The sequence below is a fragment of the Gymnodraco acuticeps genome, unplaced genomic scaffold (assembly GCF_902827175.1).
Source record: "Gymnodraco acuticeps unplaced genomic scaffold, fGymAcu1.1, whole genome shotgun sequence".
Taxonomy (NCBI): Eukaryota; Metazoa; Chordata; class Actinopteri; order Perciformes; family Bathydraconidae; genus Gymnodraco; species Gymnodraco acuticeps.
Genome location: NW_022990036.1, coordinates 96,803 through 120,804, shown reverse-complemented (window position 1 = coordinate 120,804; position 24,002 = coordinate 96,803). Strand labels below are relative to the sequence as shown.

At 40.1% G+C, this 24,002-nt stretch overlaps 5 gene segments (V, D, J or C); 2 read left to right on the top strand and 3 right to left on the bottom strand.

The window, feature by feature from the left end:
* Positions 1 to 4,856: 4,856 nt before the first annotated feature.
* On the bottom strand, positions 4,857 to 6,640 carry LOC117545365. The segment is given in 3 exon segments: positions 4,857 to 5,341; positions 6,508 to 6,583; positions 6,632 to 6,640. Coding segments are annotated over 3 exon segments (420 nt in total).
* A 1,677-nt stretch (positions 6,641 to 8,317) lies between these two features.
* LOC117545372 lies at positions 8,318 to 9,190 on the top strand. The segment is given in 2 exon segments: positions 8,318 to 8,478; positions 8,692 to 9,190. Coding segments are annotated over 2 exon segments (360 nt in total).
* A 1,530-nt stretch (positions 9,191 to 10,720) lies between these two features.
* Positions 10,721 to 12,515, bottom strand: LOC117545364. The segment is given in 3 exon segments: positions 10,721 to 11,205; positions 12,383 to 12,458; positions 12,507 to 12,515. Coding segments are annotated over 3 exon segments (420 nt in total).
* A 1,748-nt stretch (positions 12,516 to 14,263) lies between these two features.
* On the top strand, positions 14,264 to 14,963 carry LOC117545370. The segment is given in 2 exon segments: positions 14,264 to 14,423; positions 14,637 to 14,963. Coding segments are annotated over 2 exon segments (357 nt in total).
* A 1,704-nt stretch (positions 14,964 to 16,667) lies between these two features.
* LOC117545376 lies at positions 16,668 to 18,450 on the bottom strand. The segment is given in 3 exon segments: positions 16,668 to 17,146; positions 18,315 to 18,390; positions 18,442 to 18,450. Coding segments are annotated over 3 exon segments (414 nt in total).
* Between the last annotated feature and the right edge of the window lie 5,552 nt (positions 18,451 to 24,002).

Genomic DNA, 24,002 nt, shown 5'->3' with positions numbered 1-24,002 from the left:
ACAAAATAGAAAATGAGGCAAAAGAAACTCAGCAGAAATTCAGCACAGACAACTGTCAATGCAAGGAAGCTGCATTGTCCATGGTCCGGAACTACAAATTATAAATGTATTACTTTAAAAAATGTAATATATTACACTACTTCGTTACTATCTACATAAAGTAACTCGTTACTTTACTCATTACTTTCCTCGCCGAGCACGTACAAACTGCGCATGCGTGAGTGGCAATAACTTTCCTTACCAGCAGGCGGCGGTAGTCAAGCCCCCAGGAAGTGCGCCGGACTCAGATGAAAATATTCGTGCTGGCCAAACGGCGCTACTACACTTCCGTTTGGTTTCCAGGCCCGGAAACACTTTTCCCATTGACTTACATGGGGAAAGAGTGGTCTGTAACTCGTTGGATAATTTTTTTAACTAAATAAACTACCCAGTATGAACACTTGTATAGCCCTTATTAAAAACATTCGTTCCTCAAGTTGTAAAACATTTGCTAATAACGTTATTCTGAGAGTTATTTCCCTCTGCATTATGAACGCGCATCTAATCCACGGGACCGCGCAGCCCGGCACATTCATGTTACGTGTCCCGACCAATCAGAGCACACTGTGCTCACAGGGAGGGTGCTGGAGCCAGGCTCTGGCTGGAGCTTTTGGAGCTACAACGAGCGTTAAAGGCAGAGAGTGAAATTCAGTGAATACACGTAGTTTACAGAGATGCTGTATGAGGAACCAATGTGAGTTGCGTTTATCTTTACCCATGGATGCACAATGGGAACGGATCCATATCGTCTTACTGCCATCCCACGGAGCTGTAATAATGGATATATTGCACATGTTTGCTGTAATTCATTGTCATACTACATGGGCTGTATGATTGAATCTTGTACCGTAAATGTTGTATTAAATGGAGTTAATATTACCGATATCACTAGATCATTACTAGCTAGCCGCTAGCTGCTAACTGCCGCCTCGTTCATATCAAATCCATGGCGGTAGTGTGTATTTGTCATTTAATACAGGCAACAACCGGAAGACAGAGAAGAAGAATAGACTGCGTGATATAAAAATAATGGGCATACCTCCACCCCTCGATAGTTATCGCTGACTCAGCCATGTTTATGCAGCACTGCACGTGGAGATGTGGACGCGCAAGTCGCGCAGATTACGTACATATAAACCTACAAAGTACTGATATAGTAAATTAAAAAATAAATGATTATTTTTGTGTAGTTGTATATTGCAAAAATAATGTATGGTTGTTACAAAATCCCACGGCACACCCTGACTTGCCTCACGGCACACCGTTTGGTAACGGTGGTAACTCAGATGCTTACATGGACTTGTATGTTTTTCCTTCATATCTAACAGAAATAAGAGAGAAAGAGATGGGAAAGTGAGTAAAGAGGGATAGGAAGGAGGAGAGATATTTGCGAGTTGCATACTGACTCTGAGTTTTCTCGATTAATAGCTTATATAGACAATGCCATGCTTAAATAGACTCCTAAGTTATTATTTCATATGTGACAATATGTAAGAAAAGAGAGGGAAGAGTCAAATTATATTGAGCAATTGATTTCATATTGGAACATTCATTTCTCAAACCTATGTTTTATGGAAGAGGAAATGTACTTCTGATAAACTAATCCTTGATCAAACGGTAAATGGTGAATTAATATAACATTTAGAATCATTGAGAAAGGGTTATTCCACAGGGACTAGCTCACATTTAACTTAAAATAAAATTTCTCTGCTTTGGACTGATGAGTATATGATTCTTGCATGTTAAATGACTAACACAAACCTTACATTTATAATGTGCATGTCTCAGGAAGGCTCCCAAATAATTCTGAGGGGGCCTATCCTATTTTTGTAATTGAATGATAATGTGCTAATCCATTACTTTGAGTTGTCTGCACTCAGGAAAACATCCCTATCAAGTGTTTAAACAGCTCTGAAGGCGAAGGGTCAGAGAGAGAAGCACACTCTGCGGCTGCAGAGAGCAACTTATCCACGGGCAAGGAGGTCGTTCGAGATGAGAGGATTCTAATCTTCAACTTTCTGATGAGATGGGATGCTTCTTCATCTTTCTGCTCGGTGGGCTCAGGCAGACAACTCTGCAGGACGAGCGATGGCTTCAGAGGCTTCATACAAGGTTCCATGTTTCTTGGAGGAGCAGATGTTTTCATAACCTCTCCCATCACGGGGGGGGCATCTGGATGTGCCACTTGGAATAGGCAGGTGCACTGCTCTCAAGCAGATAGCAGAAAGAATACAGGCAGATGAGCCTCTGTTTCACTGGGAGATCATAAAGTGCTCACTGAATTGAGCCACAAAAGCAGAGCAATTGGGGGGGATTGAGATATGGCGCTCTGATGAAGAAGAGTTTTGAGCCAATCAGCACCTCAGTGCTAATCTACAGTATCAGGATGCCTTTACACACCAGACATTCTGTGTCATAAAGAGAGGAGGAAAACATGTTCTTCTAGCTCTGATACAAAGATAACATTTGAATTGAATGATCAGATGATTACAGATGTACAATTAATGATTGTTTTTGTATTCCCAATGAACAGATATGTGTTAAATAGTGGTGATAAATATATTTTATCAGATTACACTTTCACACTAAACTAATTAATTAATTGATATTTTCAGATTTATAAGGTATTGAACAATAAGATATTTCTAATATTATAACAGACAATGTTACTATCCTTAATCATTACCAGGTAAGAACAGATGTTTTGATATTGATTACAGTTGATGCTCTGAATAAAGAACAGATGTTTTGATTTTTCTTTTTCAGGTCGTTATACAATAAAATGTTTGATTCTTCAGATTGTTAAACATTTTGAGAATTGTTTAGTTTTCCCTTCAGATTTTGAGATGACATAATGATTGATAGTTGAAGTAATGTAATTAATTAAATATCATGCCTTACTCTTGAATAAAGCGTAATGAAGTAAACGTAAAGTAATGTTAAAGATTGAGGACACTGTAATTTTACAGATTACAGATTGATCGATTCATCACTGTGAATTTATACCTTAACTAGGAACCTTAGCTGGATCTCTCATGATTCTGATTTATACCTCAATTGGATTTATTATAAATCCTAAATTCTAATTGTGTTTTAATAAGTAATTGCCTTGAAGTAAATCTTTGAGATGTAAGCTGATTTAGGATTTGTGTTTGATGAATGAGATTAACTGAGTGATAAATGATAAAAGATCTTATTTTTGAAACATATATTTTGCTATAATATTGTTGTATTTCACGTGTTTATTATTGTGCTTTTTGACAAATGATGCCAAACACTGAAGAGAGATGATTTTATTATGATTGACTGTATTCAATCATGGTGATTGAAGTGTTTTCAATCTTGTTCTACTTTTGATGTAATTAATGTGAGTGAGCCCACACAACTCTGAAGACGCTTATTGACTTAGCTATTGACTGAAATATTCTTTAGACTAATGTTAATTGATTATCATAAATTGATAAAAGGGTGGATCTGTAAAGGAATATTTTAGTCTTGTTAAAGTATATAGAGTTTAGTGACTTGTCCTCGGGAATCTGTTTAATGGTTAAAGTGTATTCCTGCCTGTAATGTGATCCATAGCTTCTCAGGAAGACACAGGTCAAGAGGTCATCTGATATCCTGTGGGGGGAGAAACTTGGCTCATGTGGGTTTGCAATGCAACGAGTCTTTGTCTCGACATCTGGCATGCATTAAAGTAAAACCCGCGTGTTTTAGGGCCCTCCTCTTCTTCATGTATAGATGTGTGCTTGGCGCTTTTGGTCTTCAGAGTTGGCTGGTATCTTACAGGGGAACTGTAATATACTGTGATTCTCTCCGGCCGTCTGTCTCTCAATAAATATCAGTGTATTGACAGGCGAATCCAGTTTCACTCATTTCATGATTGGCTCAACATTGCTGCAAAGAAGTTTTAACTTCATACAAGTTACATTGTAACTTGCCAAAGGGATTGGTTTTGAACGTTCAACACTATAATAATCAAAAGACAAAATATGAATGTTACTTTTTAACTAAAATTATCAAATAAAGTCAACTTTGCTCAGTCTTTACTGAGTTGAGGTTTCTTAAACTTTATCAAACACGTTTGATTGGTGATATACACAGTGATAGGTTGAGGTCTAACAAGTTTATAATAAATCAAAATTGTATTTACTTTAAAATATTTTCATACAATCATACGTATTGGGATTCATGTGGATTAATACATGTGAGCAACAATAAGTTTCAATTTACGTTTATATTTCAATTCCAACCTAATGAATAATATATTTTTCACTGTTGTCCAGGTTCATAAATCATAAAACAACACCATAAAAACCACTATTCATTAACTCGGTGACGTTTCCCTCAGACGTCATGGAGTAGTGGTTAGGAAAAGACGATAGGAGCTTTGTTTTAGTATAATATTAGTTTCAATTCAAGTACTGAAAAATCAACGTTTAAATTCTGCTAAAAGACAGAGACTGTAGTACTGTATGTAATGTTTCATCTAGATAGGTAAAATATCAATTTAGATTCATGTTATTTAACTTTATGCAGATCATTTACTGCTTTTTATAATCCTGGAAATATTTTTGATTCAGATTTTGAGAATATATTCAAGGTAAAGTTTAACAACACATGAACATCACACATGGATTTACTTTAACATTAGTGATAAGAGAGAGCTCTGCGGTTTACCATTAAAATGTTCATGCTATGGTTATTGGTACCAATCTTGATTAACAAAAATAAAACTAGGATGAATCTTTTGTGAATTAAAGTGAATGAGGTTCCTTTTATATAATATTTTAGAGAAAGGGAATCAGAAGACATACCACTTTTAAAATACACACATTCATCTTTATTATTTAAAATGTTGAAACCATTGACAAAGCAAAAACAGGTTGATGTTGAAACATGTCCTGAGAGCCAGAGAGCAGACTGAGAGCAGTGTGAGAGAGAAAGCAGAGTCCCAGTGAGTCAGCTCAGGACTGGGAACACTGGTCTCTCCTCAGTGTCTCTGAGAGCGGAATCTGGGTGCCCTGGGTGGCCTCACAGGTCACAGAGCCCACCTTCCTCCACTGGTCTGCAGGGAGCCTCAGGGTGCTGCTCCAGCTGTAGTGGGCGTCCTTCTCCAGCACCCCGGGGCTCCTGCTCTCCTCCCAGCTGCTGCTGCTGCTGCTGCTGCTGCCGTCCACCTTCCAGGCCAGACTCCAGTCTGAGGGGAAGCCCTTGTTGGCCAGGCACATGAGTGTGGCCTTCCCCTGCTGCAGCTCTTCTCTGGAGGGGGGCAGCACCATCAGGGTGGGACGGACATCACCTAGGAGACACCAATCAGATTAGAGGACAGGGAGCACACAGCTGTCAATCAACCAGGGACACCTTTACTGTGAGAGCGTTTCTCCTTTAAGGAGTTTCTGTCAGATGTTGGTTCTGCTCCATCAGTCTCTCACTCACACATTGTTTCACTTCCCTTTAAGAAGCCTCTCATGCAAATCAGCAGAGAGACACTTCACACAGAATCACCTGAAATATGTCACACTACACTGGAAATAAAGTACAACATTAGAACACATTTTAAGTAGTTGTTGTTCAAATCATCCAAAACCTGAACTCTACAAACCATTATTAAATTATTTAGTGGATAAATGAACAAATACAGGAAATGGAGCAATCAATTGTGCTCAATGTGAATCTCAATCACAGTTTTACAAACTTTAAAATAATGTCTGAAATAATTCAACAATTTTTTAATATCCGTCAATATCTTTACTGTTCATCTGTATTTAAAAACTGTATTCTTAATTTATTCGAAAACAGAAGGGAGAACCGAGATAGAAAATTCTAAATAAGTTTAAGAAAAAATTATTTGAACATTTGCAGTTTTATCCTTTCACATTTGAAGCTGTTTAAATGACAGTTTGTTGTGAATGTATAAAGACATTTCAAGAAAAGCTTCTCTGACTTTGCTCAATGATGAAGAGAAATACTAAAGTGAATACTAATACTACTTAAAAGTTACAATTAAAATAATAAGAATCTATCTCTCAAACACTCTAACACATAATTAAAACGTCTCTTAACAAAATCATATTTAGTTTTTGTGCAGAAACTTACTTCCAACATCCAGTCTGGTTCCTCCACCAAAAGTCCACCACAGTGATACAAAGTCATTGAGCCGCCGTACAAAAACCTCCCACTGTAGAGAGACACGGCTCTCTGACTTTGACACACTGAACTAAACCTACCAGCCCTCAAGATGCTACTTCACCATTAAAGGTGGAATTAATGATGTATTTTCTGTTCACAGTTTAACTCTCATGAAAACATTTAAACGTCTTTTGCTGGAGTAAAGTTAGCCTCTCAGTGCACAATATATGAGAAGAATTTATTCAATGACATGGAGAGGCAACTATTTCTCAAAGTTTGCTAAATAAAAAGTACAACAAAAGAGACATTTCTCTTATAAATTAACATTTGACTTACTTCCAACATCCAGTCTGGTTCCTCCACCGAACGTGTACCACAGTGATACAAAGTCATTGAGCCGCCGTACAAAAACCTCTCAATGAGAGACACGGCTCTCTGACTTTGACACAAACAAACTCACCAAACACATCCACAGTTTACCCAGTTTATATAATAACTGCTTACATTTTTTAAAACAAATTCACAAGATATGGAAAAGTATTGAATCTTTTTTTGTGAGCTGTTATACATTTAAAAAGCAAAACAGAAATATTGAATTAAGTACATATAATTAAGCAATTTCTTAAGAAAAACTCTCTAATCAATCGGGCAAAATGTAAATCATTGTCATTTTATAAAGCTTTATTTTAGATTGTTGTGGAGGAAGAGAGCATTGATTTGTGTGAGAGTGAATTATGAAATTGAAAAATACTTTTTGGAAAGAACAAGTGAGCCCTGACCCTTTCCGGACGGCAGTGCCCTTGAGCAGGGCACTGAACCCCCATGTGATCCCTGGCACATGTTCCTTTATGTTCCTATGTACTTGTAATGTGTGTGTGTGTGTGTGTGTGTGTGTGTGTGTGTGTGTGTGTGTGTGTGTATATACAGAAATCAGAGAGGAAACAGAATTTTCCCCAGGGGAGGTCCATCTTCTTTATCTTCTTCCTCGTGATCAATAATCCAGGTCCCTGTTGGAGTCAGTCAGAGCATTTCCATAGAGAGACACTTTGCATCAGCAGCACCATGCTCCAGTGCTCTGGGAGCTTCTTTTTGAACAGTGTTCACTTCTGTCTAACTGGAGCGACTCCCAAAGATCAAAAGACCAGACTTCAAATCAAACGTCACCTTCACTTTAAAGTCTGTAGTGAGGTAAATCCAGCAAGCCCTGATCATGAGACGTTCCTGACCTCCTAGTGATACAGCCCTGTAGAAGGTCAGAGATAAAGGAGGCTGTCTGACCATGCAGAGCTCTAAAAGGGATCACAAGTATCTTAAACTGGATTCTTTATTTAATGTGGAGCCATGAATACAAACCAAGCTGTTACATGAGATCTTTTCAAAGAGCCGGTCAAAGTTCATTTAACAGTCCTTTGGACATTTCAGTGAGTGATGGCTGTGAAAGTAAAGAAGAAATGGAGTGACACAGTTTAAATGGACGAATGAATCTGTAAATGATCATCTCCAGTTTAGCTTGAAGCACATTGGGATTCAACTTAACAAATAATGTAAACGGTAAACAACAGATGTGAATCCAACACTTCATGCTGCTCAACAGTCAATGTCTGATCTAAAGTGTTCGCCCTATTTCAGACAGTACATTTGAACAGATGAGGAAAAAGGAGCATCTGAGAATTTTAATAATACAACTTTATGGAGATGAAAGAAAAGCATCAGCATCTCAGGTATCTTCTCTGAGTATATTCATCATACGATTATATTCCCCACCAATGATATTCATCTTTACATCATATAAAACTGCCTTGTTTCATCTTAATGACCATAATGTGATCAGCTGTTAAAGACATTATTCTGTCTAATGCCACTCTCCTTTTAGATTTACTAAAAGGATGAATTGCCGACTTCAGACTTTACATTTTTGTCAAAATGAATCATGTAAATTAAAGTAGCTACTGGATAAGAAAACTTGCAACGCTGGATTTGTATTCTGGTGTGAAACCTTTTAACAATCTGTATCAATAACCGTCTTCTCTTGTGTTCGACATAGTAATCTTTGAGAGCCCATTATGGAGTGAAACATGAAACAGTGAATGCTGTCAGCACTGAGGGGGAACACCATGCTGTTTGAGGACAGCTACACTTCACTGACTCTGTGTGTTTGCATATGTGTCCTGCCTCTCTGCTCCCAGACGTTAAGAGGCCAGAGGTGATCAGCGGCTGTCCAGACCTTTCAGAGCCACTGACACGCCGGCAGCACAATGATGATGTCACTGACTCTACTGCTGGCCACCCTGGGGCTCCTTGTTCAGGGTGAGACTCTCTTCTGAAAACTTTGCTTCAGGATGCAACCAGGTTCCCCAACATGATGATCTGCTAGGATGGAGAAGCACTGAGACAAGCAGCATGCACCTTCTTCCATCTGTTCTCCATGTTAAAGAGAGGATGCTCTTCTGTTTGGGTGTTGATCATCTTTCTCCACGCTGTTTGTCTCAATAACCCTTCTGCTGTTTTCATGTTTTCCAGGTTCATCAGGAGAAACACTCCTGACTCAGTCTCCTGGATCTCTGTCTGTTGTTCCAGGACAGACTCTTTCTATCAAATGTACAGCCAGTACAAGTGTTAGTACATACCTTCACTGGTACCTTCAGAAACCTGGAGAAGCTCCTAAACTCTTGGTTTATTATGCTACAAATCTTCAGACTGGAGTTTCAAATCGTTTCAGTGGAAGTGGATCTGGGACTGTCTTCACCCTGACCGTCACTGGAGTTCAGACTGAAGATGCAGGAGATTATTATTGTCAGCAGAGTAACAGTTTCCCGTTCACACAGTGATACAACGTCGTACAAAAACCTCCTCCAATAAAGAGGAAGTGATCTGAATGAACAGCTGCATAGAAATAAAAAAATATATATATGTTTGATTAATATACCATTTTAAACTAATAACAAAATAACACTTTCAGCATGCAAACAATTGCTATTATTAAGGTAATGTTTTGTTGTTGTTTGTGAGTAAATATAAGTTTGCTAAAAGCTTTAATTACCACTCTTTAATATCGTCCCTTACAACTTTATATTCTAAGTAACATTTGAACCGATAATCAATACATTAATATAGATTCATTTAGAAATATTTAGTGAATGCTTCATTTGTAATTTTTCATGTTTGCTTGAAATCTAATCGATAGATTTATGATTATAAAATTATAAAAGTATGGTAGACATGTGGATATTATCCGGCTGAGTGATCCGTCTCTTAAATGTGTGTCAACCACAGAACTTATTTCGAGCTGTTTTCCAAAATCCTATGGAGAAATTGCATTGCTTTTTGTCGAAGGAACCGGAAGGAGTTTACTTCCGGGTTTTAGGACGCGTCACTGTATAGTCAATCCTTCTAATCAGATCCTTGACAGAGGTACATAGTGGTAAGTTGTTTTACAGTTCAGTGTACATTAATTTAACAACATAAGGCTTTAGCTTTAGGAAACATTCCTTTGATTAGGAAACACTCCTTTAGGAAAGGAAAGCAGAAAAGGTTGTCCCACAATACCTTGCAGCCGCGACATTAACCTAGACACAACATTCGGCCGTTCACGGAAACAACCGACCGAGACCGAGAACTAAATATCATGAAAGTTACGGTGCTTATTAAACCTTTTACAAGTTATATTGTAACTTAACAAAGGGATTGGTTTTGAACATTCAACACTATAATAATCAAAAGACAACATATGAATGTTACTTTTTAACTGTAAAATTATCAAATAAAGTTAACTTTGCTCAGTCTTTACTGAGTTGAGGTTTCTTAAACTTGATCAAACACGTTTGATTGGTGATATACACAGTGATAGGTTGAGGTCTAACAAGTTTATAATAAATCAAAATTGTATTTACTTTAAAATATTTTCATACAATCATACGTATTGGGATTCATGTGGATTAATACATGTGAGCAACAATAAGTTTCAATTTACGTTTATATTTAAATTCCAACCTAATGAATAATATATTTTTCACTGTTGTCCAGGTTCATAAATCATAAAACAACACCATAAAAACCACTATTCATTAACTCTGTGACGTTTCCCTCAGACGTCATGGAGTAGTGGTTAGGACAAGACGATAGGAGCTTTGTTTTAGTATAATATTAGTTTCGATTCGAGTACCGAACAATCAATGTTTAAATTCTGCTAAAAGACAGAGACTGTAGTACTGTATGTAATGTTTCATCTAGATAGGTAAAATATCAATTTAGATTCATGTTATTTAACTTTATGCAGATGATTTACTGCTTTTTATAATCCTGGAAATATTTTTGATTCAGATTTTGAGAATATATTCAAGGTAAAGTTTAACAACACATGAACATCACACATTTACTTTAACATTAGTGATAAGAGAGAGCTCTGCAGTTTACCATTAAATGTTCATGCTATGGTTATTGGTACCAATCTTGATTAACAAAAATAAAACTAGGATGAATCTTTTGTGAATTAAAGTGAATGAGGTTCCTTTTATATAATATTTTAGAGAAAGGGAATCAGAAGACATACCACTTTTAAAATACACACATTCATCTTTATTATTTAAAATGTTGAAACCATTGACAAAGCAAAAACAGGTTGATGTTGAAACATGTCCTGAGAGCCAGAGAGCAGACTGAGAGCAGTGTGAGAGAGAAAGCAGAGTCCCAGTGAGTCAGCTCAGGACTGGGAACACTGGTCTCTCCTCAGTGTCTCTGAGAGCGGAGTCTGGGAGCCCTGGGTGGCCTCACAGGTCACAGAGCCCACCTTCCTCCACTGGTCTGCAGGGAGCCTCAGGGTGCTGCTCCAGCTGTAGTGGGCGTCCTTCTCCAGCACCCCGGGGCTCCTGCTCTCCTCCCAGCTGCTGCTGCTGCTGCTGCTGCTGCCGTCCACCTTCCAGGTCAGACTCCAGTCTGAGGGGAAGCCCTTGTTGGCCAGGCACATGAGCGTGGCCTTCCCTTGCTGCAGCTCTTCTCTGGAGGGGGGCAGCACTGTCAGGGTGGGACGGACATCACCTAGGAGACACCAATCAGATTAGAGGACAGGGAGCACACAGCTGTCAATCAATCAGCAGACACTGGGACACCTTTACTGAGAGAGCGTTTCTCCTTTAAGGAGTTTCTGTCAGATGTTGGTTCTGCTCCATCAGTCTCTCACTCACACATTGTTTCACTTCCCTTTAAGAAGCCTCTCATGCAAATCAGCACAGAGACACTTCACACAGAATCACCTGAAATATGTCAGACTACACTGGAAATAAAGTACAACATTAGGACACATTTTAAGTAGTTGTTGTTCAAATCATCCAAAACCTGAACTCTACAAACAATTATTAAATTATTTAGTGGATAAGTGAACAAATGCAGGAAATGGAGCAATCAATTGTGCTCAATGTGAATCTCAATCACAGTTTTACAAACTTTAACATAATGTCTGAAATAATTCAACACATTTTTAATATCCATTGATATCTTTACTGTTCATCTGTATTTAAAAACTGTATTCTTAATTTATTCAAAAACAGAAGGGAGAACCGAGATAGAAAATTCAAAATAAGTTTAAGGAAAAATTATTTGAACATTTGCAGTTTTATCCTTTCACATTTGAAGCTGTTTAAATGACAGTTTGTTGTGAATGTATAAAGACATTTCAAGAAAAGCTTCTCCGACTTTGCTCCATGATGAAGAGAAATAAAAAAGTGAATATTAATACTACTTAAAAGTTACAATTAAAATAATATAAATCTATCTCTCAAATATTTCAACACAGAATTAAAACGTCTCTTAACAAAATCATATTTAGTTTTTGTGCAGAAACTTACTTCCAACATCCAGTCTGGTTCCTCCACCAAAAGTCAACCACAGTGATACAAAGTCATTGAGCCGCCGTACAAAAACCTCCCACTGTAGAGAGACACGGCTCTCTGACTTTGACACACTGAACTAAACCTACCAGCCCTCAAGATGCTACTTCACCATTAAAGGTAGAAATAATTATTTATTTTCTGTTCACAGTTTAACTCTCATGAAAACATTTAAACGTCTTTTGCTGGAGTAAAGTCAGCCTCTCAGTGCAAAATATATCTGAGAAGAATTTATTCAATGACATGGAGAGGCAACTATTTCTCTTAGTTTGCTAAATAAAAAGTACAACAAAAGAGAAATTTCTCTTATAAATTAACATTTGACTTACTTCCAACATCCAGTCTGGTTCCTCCACCGAACGTGTACCACAGTGATACAAAGTCATTGAGCCGCCGTACAAAAACCTCTCACTGAGAGACACGGCTCTCTGACTTTGACACAAACAAACTCACCAAACACATCCACAGTTTACCCAGTTTATATAATAACTGCTTACATTTTTTAAAACAAATTCACAAGATATGGAAAAGTATTGAATCTTTTTTTGTGAGCTGTTATACATTTAAAAAGCAAAACAGAAATATTTAATTAAGTACATATAATTACGCAATTTCTTAAGAACAACTCTCTAATCAATCGGGCAAAATGTAAATCATTGTCATTTTATAAAGCTTTATTTTAGATTGTTGTGGAGGAAGAGAGCATTGATTTGTGTGAGAGTGAATTATGAAATTGAAAAAATACTTTTTGGAAAGAACAAGTGAGCCCTGACCCATTCCGGACGGCAGTGCCCTTGAGCAGGGCACCGAACCCCCATGTGCTCCCTGGCACATGTTCCTGTATGTTCCTATGTACTTGTAATGTGTGTGGTGTGTGTGTGTGTGTGTGTGGTGTGTGTGTGTGTGTGTGTGTGTGTGTGTGTGTGTGTGTGTGTGTGTGTGTGTGTGTGTGTGTGTGTGTGTTGTGTGTGTGTGTGTGTGTGTGTGTAGAAATCAGAGAGGAAACAGAATTTTCCCCAGGGGAGGTCCATCTTCTTTATCTTCTTCCTCGTGATCAATAATCCAGGTCCCTGTTGGAGTCAGTCAGAGCTTTTCCATAGAGAGACACTTTGCATCAGCAGCACCATGCTCCAGTGCTCTGGGAGCTTCTTTTTGAACAGTGTTCACTTCTGTCTAACTGGAGCGACTCCCAAAGATCAAAAGTCCAGACTTCAAATCAAACGTCACCTTCACTTTAAAGTCTGTAGTGAGGTAAATCCAGCAAGCCCTGATCATGAGACGTTCCTGACCTCCTAGTGATACAGCCCTTTAGAAGGTCAGAGATAAAGGAGGCTGTGTGACCATGCAGAGCTCTAAAAGGGATCACAAGTATCTTAAACTGTATTCTTTATTTAATGTGGAGCCATGAATACAAATCAAGCTGTTACATGAGATCTTTTCAAAGAGCCGGTCAAAGTTCATGTAACAGTCCTTTGGACATTTCAGTGAGTGATGGCTGTGAAAGTAAAGAAGAAATGGAGTGACACAGTTTAAATGGACGAATGAATCTGTAAATGATCATCTCCAGCTTAGCTTGAAGCACATTGGGATTCAACTTAACAAATAATGTAAACGGTAAACAACAGATGTGAATCCAACACTTCATGCTGCTCAACAGTCAATGTCTGATCTAAAGTGTTCGCCCTATTTCAGACAGTACATTTGAACAGATGAGGAAAAAGGAGCATCTGAGAATTTTAATAATACAACTTTATGGAGATGAAAGAAAAGCATCAGCATCTCAGGTATCTTCTCTGAGTATATTCATCATACGATTATATTCCCCACCAATGATATTCATCTTTACATCATATAAAACTGCCTTGTTTCATCTTAATGACCATAATGTGATCAGCTGTTAAAGACATTATTCTGTCTAATGCCACTCTCCTTTTAGATTTACAAAAAGGATGAATTGCTGACATCGAACTTTACATTTTTGTCAAAATGAATCATGTAAATTAAAGTAGCTACTGGATAAGAAAACTTGCATCGCTGGATTTGTATTCTGGTGTGAAACCTTTTAACAATCTGTATCAATAACCGTCTTCTCTTGTGTTCGACATAGTAATCTTTGAGAGCCCTTTATGGAGTGAAACATGAAACAGTGAATGCTGTCAGCACTGAGGGGGAACACCATGCTGTTTGAGGACAGCTACACTTCACTGACTCTGTGTGTTTGCATATGTGTCCTGCCTCTCTGCTCCCAGACGTTAAGAGGCCAGAGGTGATCAGCGGCTGTCCAGACCTTTCAGAGCCACTGACACGCCGGCAGCACAATGATGATGTCACTGACTCTACTGCTGGCCACCCTGGGGCTCCTTGTTCAGGGTGAGACTCTCTTCTGAAAACTTTGCTTCAGGATGCAACCAGGTTCCCCAACATGATGATCTGCTATGATGGAGAAGCACTGAGACAAGCAGCATGCACCTTCTTCCATCTGTTCTCCATGTTAAAGAGAGGATGCTCTTCTGTTTGGGTGTTGATCATCTTTCTGCACGCTGTTTGTCTCAATAACCCTTCTGCTGTTTTCATGTTTTCCAGGTTCATCAGGAGAAACACTCCTGACTCAGTCTCCTGGATCTCTGTCTGTTGTTCCAGGACAGACTCTTTCTATCAAATGTACAGCCAGTACAAGTGTTAGTTACCTTCACTGGTACCTTCAGAAACCTGGAGAAGCTCCTAAACTCTTGGTTTATTCTGCTACAACTCTTCAGACTGGAGTTTCAAATCGTTTCAGTGGAAGTGGATCTGGGACTGTCTTCACTCTGACCGTCACTGGAGTTCAGACTGTAGATGCAGGAGATTATTATTGTCAGCAGGGTAACAGCTGGCCGTTCACACAGTGATACAACGTCGTACAAAAACCTCCTCAAATAAAGAGGAAGTGATCTGAATGAACAGCTGCATAGAAATAAAAAAATATAGATATGTTTGATTAATATACCATTTTAAACTAATAACAAAATAACACTTTCAGCATGCAAACAATTGCTATTATTAAGGTAATGTTTTGTTGTTGTTTGTGAGTAAATATAAGTTTGCAAAAAGCTTTAATTACCACTCTTTAATGTCGTCCCTTTCAAATGTATATTCTAAGTAACATTTGAACCGATAATCAATACATTAATATAGATTCATTTAGAAATATTTAGTGAATGCTTCATTTGTAATGTTTCATGTTTGCTTGAAATCTAATCGATAGATTTATGATTAGAAAATTATAAAAGTATGGTAGACATGTGGATATTATCCGGCTGAGTGATCCGTCTCTTAAATGTGTGTCAACCACAGAACTTATTTCGAGCTATTTTCCAAAATCCTATGGAGAAATTGCATTGCTTTTTGTCGAAGGAACCGGAAGGAGTTTACTTCCGGGTTTTAGGACGCGTCACTGTATAGTCAATCCTTCTAATCAGATCCTTGACAGAGGTACATAGTGGTAAGTTGTTTTACAGTTCATTGTACATTAATTTAACAACATAAGGCTTTAGCTTTAGGAAACATTCCTTTGATTAGGAAACACTCCTTTCGGAAAGGAAAGCAGAAAAGGTTGTCCCACAATACCTTGCGGCCGCGACATTAACCTGGACACAACATTCGGCCGTTCACGGAAACAACCGACCGAGACCGAGAACTAAATATCATGAAAGTTACGGTGCTTATTAAACATTTTACAAGTTATATTGTAACTTAACAAAGGGATTGGTTTTGAACGTTCAACACTATAATAATCAAAAGACAAAATATGAATGTTGCTTTTTAACTGTAAAATTATCAAATAAAGTCAACTTTGCTCAGTCTTTACTGAGTTGAGGTTTCTTAAACTTGATCAAACACGTTTGATTGGTGATATACACAGTGATAGGTTGAGGTCTAACAAGTTTATAATAAATCAAAATTGTATTTACTTTAAAATATTTTCATACAATCATACGTATTGGGATTCATGTGGATTAATACATGTGAGCAACAATACGTTTCAATTTACGTTTATATTTCAATTCCAACCTAATGAATAATATATTTTTCACTGTTGTCCAGGTTCATAAATCATAAAACAACACCATAAAAACCACTATTCATTAACTCTGTGACGTTTCCCTCAGACGTCATGGAGTAGTGGTTAGGACAAGACGATAGGAGCTTTGTTTTAGTATAATATTAGTTTCAATTCAAGTACCGAAAAATCAATGTTTAAATTCTGCTAAAAGACAGAGACTGTAGTACTGTATGTAATGTTTCATCTATATAGGTAAAATATCAATTTAGATTCATGTTATTTAACTTTATGCGGATGATTTACTGCTTTTTATAATCCTGGAAATATTTTTGATTCAGATTTTGAGAATATATTCAAGGTAAAGTTTAACAACACATGAACATCACACATGGATTTACTTTAACATTAGTGATAAGAGAGAGCTCTGCGGTTTACCATTAAAATGTTCATGCTATGGTTATTGGTACCAATCTTGATTAACAAAAATAAAACTAGGATGAATCTTTTGTGAATTAAAGTGAATGAGGTTCCTTTTATATAATATTTTAGAGAAAGGGAATCAGAAGTCATACCACTTTTAAAATACACACATTCATCTTTATTATTTAAAATGTTGAAACCATTGACAAAGCAAAAACAGGTTGATGTTGAAACATGTCCTGAGAGCCAGAGAGCAGACTGAGAGCAGTGTGAGAGAGAAAGCAGAGTCCCAGTGAGTCAGCTCAGGACTGGGAACACTGGTCTCTCCTCAGTGTCTCTGAGAGCGGAATCTGGGTGCCCTGGGTGGCCTCACAGGTCACAGAGCCCACCTTCCTCCACTGGTCTGCAGGGAGCCTCAGGGTGCTGCTCCAGCTGTAGTGGGCGTCCTTCTCCAGCACCCCGGGGCTCCTGCTCTCCTCCCAGCTGCTGCTGCTGCTGCTGCCGTCCACCTTCCAGGTCAGACTCCAGTCTGAGGGGAAGCCCTTGTTGGCCAGGCACATGAGCGTGGCCTTCCCTTGCTGCAGCTCTTCTCTGGAAGGGGGCAGCACTGTCAGGGTGGGACGGACATCACCTAGGAGACACCAATCAGATTAGAGGACAGGGAGCACACAGCTGTCAATCAATCAGCAGACACTGGGACACCTTTACTGAGAGAGCGTTTCTCCTTTAAGGAGTTTCTGTCAGATGTTGGTTCTGCTCCATCAGTCTCTCACTCACACATTGTTTCACTTCCCTTTAAGAAGCCTCTCATGCAAATCAGCAGAGAGACACTTCACACAGAATCACCTGAAATATGTCAGACTACACTGGAAATAAAGTACAACATCAGGACACATTTTAAGTAGTTGTTGTTCAAATCATCCAAAACCTGAACTCTACAAACAATTATTAAATTATTTAGTGGATAAATGAACAAATACAGGAAATGGAGCAATCAATTGTGCTCAATGTGAATCTCAATCACAGTTTTACAAACTTTAGAATAATGTCTGAAATAATTCAACAATTTTTTTAATATCCATCGTTATCTTTACTCTGTTCAACTGTTTATAAAAAACTGTATTCGCAATTTATTTGAGAACAGAAGGAGAAACGAGATGAACAAATAAGAATAAGTTAAGGAAAAATCAGCAGTTTCATCTTTTCACATTCCAAGCTGTTTAAATGACAGTTTGTTGTGAATGTATAAAGACATTTCAAGAAAAGCTTCTCCGACTTTGCTCCATGATGAAGAGAAATACTAAAGTGAATACTAAGACTACTTAAAAGTTACAATTAAAATAATATAAATCCATCTCTCAAACACTCTAACACAGAATTAAAACGTCTCTTAACAAAATCATATTTAGTTTGTGTGCAGAAACTTACTTCCAACATCCAGTCTGGTTCCTCCACCAAAAGTCAACCACAGTGATACAAAGTCATTGAGCCGCCGTACAAAAACCTCCCACTGTAGAGAGACACGGCTCTCTGACTTTGACACACTGAACTAAACCTACCAGCCCTCAAGATGCTACTTCACCATTAAAGGTGGAATTAATGATGTATTTTCTGTTCAATGTTTAACTCTCATGAAAACATTTAAACGTCTTTTGCTGGAGTAAAGTTAGCCTCTCAGTGCACAATATATCTGAGAAGAATTTATTCAATGACATGGAGAGGCAACTATTTCTCTTAGTTTGCTAAATAAAAAGTACAACAAAAGAGACATTTCTCTTATAAATTAACATTTGACTTACTTCCAACATCCAGTCTGGTTCCTCCACCGAACGTGTACCACAGTGATACAAAGTCATTGAGCCGCCGTACAAAAACCTCTCACTGTAGAGAGACACGGCTCTCTGACTTTGACACAAACAAACTCACCAAACACATCCACAGTTTACCCAGTTTATATAATAACTGCTTACATTTTTTAAAACAAATTCACAAGATATGGAAAAGTATTGAATCTTTTTTTGTGAGCTGTTATACATTTAAAAAGCAAAATACAAATATTTAATTAAGTACATATAATCACGTTATTTCTTAAGACTCAAGACACAAGTCCCCTCTCAAGTTCCTACCCGAGTCCCCTCTCGAGTTCCCTCTCGGGTCCCCTCTCGAGTCCCCTCTCCAGTTCCCTCTCGAGTCCCCTCTCGAGTCCCCTCTCCAGTCCCCTCTCCAGTCTCCTCTCGAGTCCCTTCTCCAGTCCCCTCTCAAGTCTCCTCTCCAGTTCCCTCTCCAGTTCCCTCTCAGGTCCCCTCTCAAGTCCCTTCTCGAGTCCCCTCTCAAGTCTCCTCTCCAGTTCCCTCTCCAGTTCCCTCTCAGGTCCCTTCTCAAGTCCCTTCTCGAGTCCCCTCTCTAGTCACCTCTCAAGTTCCTACCCGAGTCCCCTCTCGAGTTCCCTCTCCAGTTCCCTCTCGAGTTCCCTCCTTTAGTCCCCTCCTTTAGTCCCTCCTCTAGTCCCTCCTCTAGTCCCCTCTCTAGTTCTCCTCTCGAGTCCCCTCTCGAGATCCCCCTTGGTTCCCCTCTCGAGTCTCCTCTCGAGTCCCCTCTCGAGTCCCGTCTCGAGTCCCCTCTCGAGTCCCGTCTCAAGTCCCTACCCAATGTCCTGGTCCGTTGGAGGTTCCGCTGGGGGTCCTGCCAACTCCATGTACTGTCCCGTTGGAGGCCCCGTCGACTACTCCTCTGCCGGGGGTCCTGCCAATCCTATGTCCTGTGCCGTTGGAGGCCCCGCCGACTACTCTCCTGCCGGGGGTCCTGCCAACCCTTTGTCCTGTCCCGTTGGAGGCCCCGCCGACTACTCTCCTGCCGGGGGTCCTGCCAACCCTTTGTCCTGTCCCGTTGGAGGTCCCGCCGTCTACTCTTCTGCCGGGGGTCCTGCCAACCCTTTGTCCTGTCCCGTTGGAGGTCCCGCCGTCTACTCTCCTGCCGGGGGTCCTGCCAACCCTTTGTCCTGTCTCGTTGGAGGTCCCGCCGTCTACTCTCCTGCCGGGGGTCCTGCCAATCCTATGTCCTGTGCCGTTGGAGGCCGGGGGTCCTGCCAACCCTATGTCCTGTCCCGTTGGAGGTCCCGCCGACTGCTCTCCTGCCGGGGGTCCTGCCAATCCCGTTTCCTGGTCCTTTTCCGTGGGGGATCCTGCCGAGGCCTGTCCCACCAGCTCCGACACCGGTTCCTGCCCGGCCTCCGGAGCTGTCTGGTCTTCGCCCTCGAGCCCGGCCCTCTGAGAGCCCGGCCCTCTGAGAGCCGCAGTCTTCACCCTCGATCCCGGCCCCCTGAGAGCCACGGCCTTCGCCCTCGAGCCCGGCCCCCTGACTTTCCCGGCCGCGGTCCTCGCCCTCATGCTCAGCCCCCTGAGTTCGCCCGCGATGGCCTTCGCCCCTCCATAACCCCCACCTTGGACTCTGCCTTGCCCCCGGGCCGTCCGCCCGAGAACCCCTCCTTCAACTCTGCCTTGCCCCCGGGCCGTCCGCCCGAGATCCCTTCCTGGTCCTCTGCTGTGCTCCTGGGCGGTCAGCTCAGTCCCGTCCTCCGGACCCCCTCCACCCACCCGATTGTGTTCACCTGTGGCCCCTGTGTTTTCTCCTCCCTCCTCACCTGTGTCTTGTTTGTGTGATTAGTCTTGTGTGTATGTAAGTTATGGTTTTTCTGTCTGTCTTTGTCGGTTCGTCTTGTGTCATGACTAGTTCGTCGGTGCGTGTTCTGTTACGTCTTTGTTATCACTTAGCCTTGAAATAAAGGAATTGTCACTTTAATCTGCATTTGGGTCCTGCCTGCTTCACACACCGTGACAGGTGCACCTGTAGAAGGTCAGGATCCTCTCTATGGTGCACCTGTAGAAGGTCAGGATCCTCTCTATGGTGCACCTGTAGAAGGTCAGGATGCTCTCTATGGTGCACCTGTAGAAGGTCAGGATGCTCTCTATGGTGCACCTGAAGGTCTGGATCCTCTCTATGGTGCACCTGTAGAAGTTGCAGAGTATCCTTGAGTCCATGTTGAACCTCTGCCGCCTTTATGGAGTTTCTGTCAGATGTTGGTTCTGCTCCATCAGTCTCTCACTCACACATTAGCCTAATCCCAATACCCCTCCTCGACTCCTCCTTTCCCTCACTCGCGTCCCTTCCTTGCATCTTAGCTCCGCCTCCGTAAGATGCGAGCGAGAGACACGAGGACAGAGGAGTCCTCAGGTATTAATTGGGATGTCCTCGTTCACTCAAACGTCACTTATAAACGACGTCTGTTAATGATGACATGTGCACAGCTGTATCCTCTCTCATCGGGCTTAACTGAATAACCCCTTAGAACCGGCCCATTTGTTGTTAAATATGTATTTAAATGAATGAATCTTTCTCTTGTTAGTCAAGGAATTCAATGTATGATGGTTGGTCCTGCTTTTGTGTTCCGTTTTGGTGTAAAATGTAGCCCACATTTAAATAAAAATATAATTATAGTAATGTGAAAGCCTTTTAGAAATTAATTGCACATACTAATTCCCACGGAGCTGTGAGCACTTATACATTTATGTGACGCTTTTCCACTCATCTTCCAGTTGTCGGTTTTCCTCTGTTGAAATCGACCAGCTGTGAAGGTGGGGGCGGGGCTTTTGCGAGTAGTGAAAACACTTCCGCGTAGTCTGCTCGCGTGTATCCTCCCTTTCGTCTCCTCCCGCACCCCTCCTCCCTCACCCCTCCTCGACTCCTCCGTGTGCATTTCAGCTATTGTGACGTCCTTCAAAATGGCGTGTCTTGATCGATTTCCGGGTCAAGTCCCGGAGGAGGGGAAGAGAGGAGTCGAGGAGGGGTATTGGGATGAGGCTATTTGTTTCACTTCCTTTTAAGAAGCCTCTCATGCAAATCAGCACAGAGACACTTCATACAGAATCACCTGAAATATGTCAGACTACACTGGAAATAAAGTACAACATTAGGACACATTTTAAGTAGTTGTTGAAATATATCAGACCACCAAAAGACACATGTCCAAACTATGTTATTAAAATCAAAAATTGTAATTAAAGTACTTATTTTATACATGAAAAAATGCATGGGATGAGCTGTCAGCAATCAATTGCTTGATGTGTATTTAAATTACATGTTTAAAACATTTGAGACAGTATATTACACAATTTAGAAATGTTGCATAAGTTCGAAGATTCATTTAAAATTATTTTTAAAATAATAATTAATTGAGTAGTAAAGCAGATCTGAGTGAGCCTTGATGATAAAGAGAAAAAACATGACTTTAAAAATGTCAGTTAGAACAAGATGTATGCTTTGAACAACCAAAAACTAATTCAAACATCCACTCTGCTCTGCCTCCAAACATGACATTTTTAAATATACTGCTTTTTAATCACTTTGCACAAGTAAGTATTGAATAAAATCAACATTTCCGTCCATATCCAAAACTTTACATCTATTTACTGCAAGCTTTGTCCCAGAAACAACAGATTTAGTGTTCAGTCAGATGCATTAAGTCTGCCTCCATCTACCCACAAGTACTGACTCCATTCTGCAAGAGTCAAGCTTTGCCTGAACATTTAACTAAAACTATTTATCAAGTATGAATTATTCTGCTCTCATGGAGGTCAAAGATCATCTCCAGGTTTAAATGTTCGTTTCTTCATCAACACACAGATGAAATTCTCTGTCTGACATAGTTTGTTCTGATGCACCCTCAGGTGGTGGATGAGTGCCACTACACGCTGATGGAGGGCATCTCTAAGCAGAGGCTCTGCACTATTGCTCAATACAGTTCCTCATCATCTGCATTCATTGGATCTGTCCTTTAGTCCACAAGCACAAAACACAATGAATTTGATCTTTTTTGTTTGAGTTTGCCAGCAGACCTTTTTCTTATTTTCTGACAGGGCATCCCTTATGAAGGGTTTCTGGAAGTATTTCATTGCTTCAACATGCTCATGTGTCTTTCCCTTTTTAATAATGCATCATGTCCGCAGTTAGAAATTGTATTTAGTCATAAATAATGGGAACCTGAGTTTCTCAGTTCCCAACATGTGAAAAATGTGAACAATCAAGTGCTTTTATAATTATCATTAGGTCATAAATAAACAGTTGTTATAGTAGATTAAATGTTCAATTATTTGAATATATATACTATGTTCTAAGTTAATAACAAATTAAGTTTCCTACTAAAAGTTTGGGAAGACAATGGTCTACCAGACAACAATACATTACAAACGTATTATTTTTAGAAAAGTGTACCAGAAAATACCAAGTAACACAAAGTATAGAGCATAGCTATCATTTGACATAAATCCAGTAATAATACAACTAATATGGCCTCGTAAAATTAAAACACCATTGTATCAAAGTTTTACATTGCAATTGACCTACTTAAAGGAATAGTATGCTCATGACACTCATTTTTAAATAATTATCATCCGATAAAACAGACCAGTCTCTGCCAGTCTTTTTTTTTTAATCCGATGACATTATCAGTGATTTTAAACTGATTAATTACCGAAATAACATCAACACTGTGGGCGGCGCCATTTAACCGGACGTGACGTAAACCATGTGTTTGGTTTCGAGGACACGTTGATGTTCATGTTATTTACTGTAGTTACTCTCTTCAAATATGCCTCATTGTATCGCGAAACATTGTCACAATTCTGATAGGAACAATCCACGGAATGCTCGGTTCCATCTGTTGCCAAAAGGTAAGCGTAGGAAGTACGTTCGGAGGCAGTGGCTAGCGAAATGTGGCCGGCCCGAACCGAAAGATCCACAGGCGCATGTATGCAGCGAACATTTCAAGTTTCCGGACGACTACTCTGAGAGTATGATAAAACATAACATGGGATTTATTGAACAACCATTACTTAATGGAGATGCAGTACCATCGGTCTTTCTGGTGTCATCACCGACCAGGACACCAGTTCGGCCAGTTGAGAAATCGCCCTCTGCAAGTGTGAAGCGACGGAGGACCAGAAGTAGTGCTCGGAGTAAGAATAAGGTATGTTATGGCGCATTTCCATTGCAGCGGGTAGCCCCGTTTAAACGTCCTTTATCGTCCAGGCCAGGCCAGTTTTTGGTGGCCTTTCCATATAGCGTAGTACCGGCTAGTGGGTATTTCCCCCCAGTTTTTCCGGCCCCATCAAATCGTGGTTCTAGGGCCAGGGACAACGAGGCTGAGTATGCTAAACTAGAGAGGGAATCGCTAGCAAGGGTGGTACTACATGCATACATATCTAGTAATCAAAATAATTGTATCTACTAAGTAGTACTAAGTAGGCTCGAACCTGTATGGCTGAATTCCCCCATCCAATCTCTTCATATTGCTCAAAACTTCTTCCTCGGCTGACTAGTCCGAACTCAAATACTATGCCATGTTTTCGTGTGTTTACAAAGTGAACGCATGGATGACGTCACGACCATCACGTGACTACCGAAAATGGGCAAAATGGCAGCGGCCTGACGGA